The 6,000-nt window shown below is 37.7% G+C and overlaps 1 protein-coding gene and 1 long non-coding RNA gene across 3 annotated transcripts in view; one reads left to right on the forward strand and one right to left on the reverse strand.

Moving 5' to 3' along the window:
- The window catches only part of LOC138987897 (uncharacterized), a 45,725-nt gene that overhangs the window by 21,547 nt on the left and 18,178 nt on the right, over window positions 1-6,000 (forward strand). The gene's annotated exons all lie outside the window — the stretch shown is intronic.
- SLC17A8 (solute carrier family 17 member 8) overlaps window positions 3,862-6,000 on the reverse strand; it is a 39,714-nt gene continuing 37,575 nt past the window's right edge. For both annotated transcript variants that reach the window (XM_005889595.2, XM_005889594.2), the window contains 2 exons: window positions 5,954-6,000; window positions 3,862-4,595 (listed from right to left, as the gene is read on the reverse strand). The exon at window positions 5,954-6,000 is cut by the window's right edge and continues 81 nt beyond it. In XM_005889595.2, coding sequence (XP_005889657.1) covers window positions 4,254-4,595; window positions 5,954-6,000 — 389 coding nt within the window. In that variant the 3' untranslated portion in view covers window positions 3,862-4,253. The remainder of the gene's footprint in view (window positions 4,596-5,953) is intronic.

Genomic DNA, 6,000 nt, shown 5'->3' on the forward strand with positions numbered 1-6,000 from the left:
TCCACACTAGAAAAGACAACAAAAAATGTTTTAATGTCTGCTCAAAAAAGCATTGTGGAACCATCATGGCAGTGAAAAATCACCTGGCCACCATCTGGCCATCTGGGAGAAGATGAAAGTCCAGAGAAGTAAGCCTGACATTTAAGGTCACTTTTCTCCTGGGAGCATTTGCTAATTATAACAAAGCCAGTATTTGATATCTGAGTAGTTTGATAACCTGGTATAGACATAAAAGTTGGATGCTGGGGAAAACACAGTATGTAGGATGGGACCCTGAAGTACTGTATTCCAGAAACAAGAGTAAATTGAAATAAAAAGAGTCTCCACACTGCCTGTAGCCCAAACTTCAGATCATCTGGGTGGCCCAGAATATCTCAGGCCTTTCAAATGGATTAAAGAGATTCCAGATTGCTAATGCCTTCAGGCTCTTGAAAGAAGCAAATGAAAATCCTTTCTGGAGAAAAAGGAAGCAAACAAACACAGACACACACATTATTTTAAGCCTAAAATAAATGAACATTTTTTCTAAAAAATTCTACAAGCAATTTTCCAATATAATTTTGGATACAATCAAAGAAAACGAAGCGCAGACTGAGATGAGATACTGTGAACAAGAGTCAGCAAAACCAGTAGAAAAATAGACACAGAATTACATGGTCTCCAGATAGTGACACTGATCAGACTTTAAAATAATTAGCTCCTTGAGTTCCAGGAAATAAAATACAGTGTTGAAAATTTCAGCAAAGAACTGGAAATATTTTATTTAAGGATATAGCAGGATTGAAAAAGAACCACTAAATGTTCTAAAATTGAAAACACAATAACTGAAATTAAGAACACAATGAGTGGAGTTTTACTAGACTGAACCTTGTAGAGAGAGAAATAAAGGACTTAAAAATAAGTCAGAAGATATCCAGAATAACACAGATAGAGGCAAAAAGCCTGGAAAATACAGAAGTGATGGTCAGAGTGCTACCCGCAGACCAGCATCCGTTCTGGGTTCTCAGAAAGAGCCTACAGAAAAAAGGGGCCAAAAGCAGTATAGTAAGAGAGAATGGCTGAAAATTTTCCAAGAGTGATGTAAGACATTGAGCTCCAGATTGAAAATAAAATTAAGTGGACTTGGCAGGGAAGAGAGAAAAGGCTACTTTCTTAAAAGTCAAAGATGACTCAAAGATTTATTTCCAGTGAAAGGGTGATGTAATTAACTGAGATAAGAAACAAGGAGGGAGGAAAAGGTCTGTTGGGCTCAGAAGGAATCAGTGTGAAATAGAAATAGTAGGTTCCAATTTTTACTTTGAATTTAACACCCAGGCAGGGATAATAAATGTGTCCTTATTTCTTAAACAATTACTATTTTTCTTGTTACGTTCATGTTCCAAAACTTTCATTGTTTAAAAAGGACCAGTCAAACTTTCTCGTCTCAAGAATCTAGCACCTCAGGTCTCCTTCCCTTCTTGCTAGAATCCATAGTTTGCCTCTAAGAACTGACCTACAAATGGATATTTGCAGCAAAATGTACAGTAACTTGCAAACCATTCAATACACTTGCCTGATGTTCCAATATAATTATTTGTTCATTGCGACCTTTACTAAACCCATCACAACAAAATAATGTGTTTTCTAGTTTTTAACACCATGACTTAGGACCCCATTTTTTAAATACTGTAAGGACAAGTGACAGGTGCCCTAAAGGCTTTGATTTATCAAAGTAATTTGTCAAATTTCTACATATGCTGCTGACTTCAAATGTTGGAGTAAGTACAACTTTGTGTCACAATCTGCAATATTGCCTTAAGGATTAACATGAGTTCTTAAAATAGTTATTGACTTCATTAACAGAAGGAAAAAAGAAAACACTGGCTACCATAAATTTCTCTGTTTTCTTTTTTTACTCAGAAAACGGCACGACTTTCACAATAAATCCTGTCAAGAGTGAAAAGGAAACAGCATGCTTTCTTTTCAACCCAAAAAAGGTTAAAAGATGATAATGATGATGATAAGTAATGTTTATTGAGCACTTTCTATGTGCCAGGAATTGTTCTAAGTTACATAGTTTCACTAAAGAGATTGAAATACATATAATAACATAAATGATATACCAATGACATAAATAATACTATTTGATAGAGAGTCAGGCATTTTCCCCCCAAAAGTATTCTTTTTATAAAATACATCACAATTCTGTTGATACAGTTAGGGACCAGAAATATATATATATGGGAGAAATTAGGGAAAAAAATCCTACAATAACAAACTGTAAGTAAATCTACCATTTTTCCTATAATACTATCTTTTTCTTCTGAAAGTAGAATTAAAAATGTCAAAAACAATAAAAAGGAAAATAATTTTATTTTCAAGCAACATTTTTACATGCCAACATTGTTTTCAAATATCATTAAATTTTAAAATACATTTAGAGAGTATCCATGTTATTGCCTTATGCAAAGATAAGTTTTTCAACACTAACTGTGGATCTAGTTGTCTCAGACGTTTACGTTCAGTATTTCACTGTTTAACTACTGCTATGTTACTGTGGTTTCCCTGAATATCATTCTGAGTAAAGTCATTAGGAATACTTCAATCATACTTTTGTCTAACTGATCAAGCTTCCTAGTATCACCAGCCAAAACGGCTAAAGACATACATTTTTTTTTAAATAGAGGACACTTCTAAGAATTTTACCTAATAAAATGCATGAACCAACTTCTTAAATTACTAAATGTCTTAAAGATTTACAAGTAATTTGGGACATTGTTTAACCACATTCTTGACATTATGATGGGTTTAAATTGTATTTTTTAGTTCACACTACACAGTTTGTAGGACCTACTTCCCTGACCAGGGATTGAACTGGGACCCCTGCAGTGGAATGGCAGAGTCCTAACCACAGGATGCCAGGGAATTCCCTGAAGGGGTGAAATTTAGTTTACTTCTTCTCAGCCATTCTGACCATCAGATTCCTGGAACTTTGCTATTTTGCTAAGTTTTTCATTTTTCCTCTTCTTTTTTTTTAACCTATTTGAATCTCTCATATAGTCTGTGACTCTTGTTATTAAAAAAAATAAGAAAAGTATGAATTCATGTTATGAGTTTCCCTGGTGGCTCAGATGGTAAAGAGTCTGCCTGCAATGCAGGAGACCTGCGTTTGATCCCCAGGTTGGGAAGATCCTCTGGAGAAGGAAATGGCAACCCACTCCAGTATTCTTGCCTGGAAAATCCCATGGACGGAGTTGCCTGGCAGGCTACAGTCCGTGGGGTCGTAAAGAGTTGGACACGACTAAGCAACTTTCACATGCATATGAATTCACAGACTCATTTGGCTCTCAGATTACCTAGGGCCCTAAGGATGTTTGAATCCAGTCCCCCATATGATGTTTGAAAGTTCTCTGCCACATCAACCCAAATGTTTTCAATCCTCCATGCCTGCCAAGATAGGGAATTATCCACATGACAACCCACTCCATTTACAGTTTTCATTATTAAAAATATCTCTTCTAACCTGAAGCAAAACCTTCTTCTCCAAAATTGACATCTATTTTGGACTCCACCAATCTCAACACTTGGAGTAGGAAATGGCAACCCACTCCAGTATTCTTTTCTGGAAATCCCATGAACAGAGGAGCCTGAAGGGCTGAAGTCCATGGGATTGCAAAGAATCGGACATGGCTGAGCACGCATGCATACACGCAATCTCAGCACTGCCTCTGGCAGGATGACCCTGAGCAAGTCCGTCTTTTGTTGCTTTCTTTTCCTCAGTTGTAAAATGGGGATAAGAATTGTTATGTCATGGGGTGTGGAGATTAAATGAGAATGTAATAAAGCATCTGGCACAATACAGGGCCTTTGAAAGCAGTGGCCTTTATTAGGAATAGGAAACCCACCCCTGCATGGCTGCTCTCAGAAAGGTAGTAACAGCTATTTTTTTCTCTCCTCCAGGCCAAATATCCCCATTTCCTTCCATTTTTCTTTGAAAAACATGGCATTTTGTCTCTTATTCTTCCAATTATTCCTTCCTGAATAGTTTATTCTTTGAGAGAAGAATCAACTGCAAATCAAAAAAGTTATAGCCATACGTTTTATGAACTTAGAGCAAGTTGTTTCCCTACTGCTGAGTAAATCTCTCCCTGCTCCCCCACGTGCAACAACGTCCCTAGAGTTAACCCCCTGGCAAGCCAGCCTATGGAGAAGACAATGGGTATGGATACTTTCTGGTTCTAAAGTGCGGAGGAGCCGGAAGTACCCCTCAGACATTAGGATGCATCTGAGAAGTTTTCCCCTTCATTCTGGTAGGATGTCAGCTCTTCCTCGTTGAGGGTCACTCCTCTCTGTCCTCTCCATTCCTTTCTCTGGACTTCACAATTCTGGGTGGTGGCTCCATATGACATCTTTCTGGGACTTGCAAAACTCTCATGGTTGAGTTCTGTCTCCTCAGCTAATTCATCCTGGTCAATGATTCCACACTTCTCCTCAGAAAGGTTTTCAGGGTCTGCCCACTCCTGTTTTTCCCCAGAAGCAAAGATCCCATAGAAGATGACGCCACTGTAGTGCACCAATGCAGCTATGAGGAACACATTCTGCCACTCCTCACGGGTCTGAACAAGGAAACAGTACCAATTAATATTTTAACCCCAAACAGAAATGAACAGTATCTTCTGGAGTCCTCCGCTGGGACAAAAGCACTTAGTCACCCCAAAGCAATGCTGTGCTTCTTGGGAAGACATGTGGCAGATGCATGCCCAGGACCCAAATGGAATTTGAGTGTTTAAAAAAATCAAAGTTAAGACTACAGTGAATATGCATTTTTTCTAATTTAGAAAAATATTTTATAAAATAAACATCCTGTAAGATCCTTGCTGCACCATTTCACAGCTCTCCTAAATCTACAAATGAGGTTAAATTAAATTTGCTTTAGGAACCCACCATTGTAAATATCAGAGGTCTCCTTCTTGCTTGCTTTGGATATATGACAATTTGAGTCACAAAAATGCTCAGTTTGTACCGCCCAGTAGCTTATGTATACTCATATTTTCTGTGAAAATATATTGTATAAAAAATAATGGGAATTTGCATTGAAAGACTTACTAACAGAATTAATAATCATATTACCAATCCTATCGTCTCATGAACAGAGAGAGAGTTTGGATCCTCTGCCTGTAAAGTCACCAGAGCCCACCTTTCTTTTCTATCAAAAGATAAGAAATGTTATCCCACACTTTCTTCTCCAAGAAACTGGGAGAATTTCTGAAGTTATATTTTTAGTAGGATATGCAACAACAAAGAAATAGTTGGGTAAAAATGCCATAGTATCAAACAATGTTAATTTGCAGAAGGCAGCATATCTATAACCCTTTCAAAGACAGAGATGAAGAAACCATCTGGCCTGTGGCTGAATTCTGGACGGATCTGGGATCCTCCTGTACTACCCACCTTAGTCTAAATACACAAACGTGCAGTAACGACCTGCTGCCACACCTGCGTGGGTTCTTAGGAAGGGTCATTAATGTCTTGTTTGTTTTCTTCATAATAAGGAAGTATAACTGCACTAATATTTTCACGCTGGAGCATGCTAAGCAATAATTGGAAATGGCGATAAAGTCTAATTACTTGGAATTATAAAACAACCTTGGGTAATTTATTTATCCTGAATTGATTGCCTCAGTTTCTTTTTGTGTCTTTAAACAGTCTTTATGGTATTATCACTTCTTCTACACACACCCCACTTCTATTTCTCAGTTTAAGAAACATAGAACCAAACATCAGTCAGTCCTGCTGCCATCAATAAATGATAATTTTTTAAAAGAAGAAGAAAAATTTTAAAAAATAGAAGCTCAAGTGACTCAGCCAAGTCAAGGACATACACATTTACACAGGCTGGGACAGGGCCTTGAGACTTTGTGCAGTACTTCGGTCCTCTCATACTGTAACCCACAACCCCAAAGGAAACCATTACCTTGTGCTTGGTCATTGCACCCACAATAAGGGGACAGACCATTCCAG

The sequence above is a fragment of the Bos mutus genome, chromosome 5, assembly GCF_027580195.1.
Source record: "Bos mutus isolate GX-2022 chromosome 5, NWIPB_WYAK_1.1, whole genome shotgun sequence".
Taxonomy (NCBI): domain Eukaryota; kingdom Metazoa; phylum Chordata; class Mammalia; order Artiodactyla; family Bovidae; genus Bos; species Bos mutus.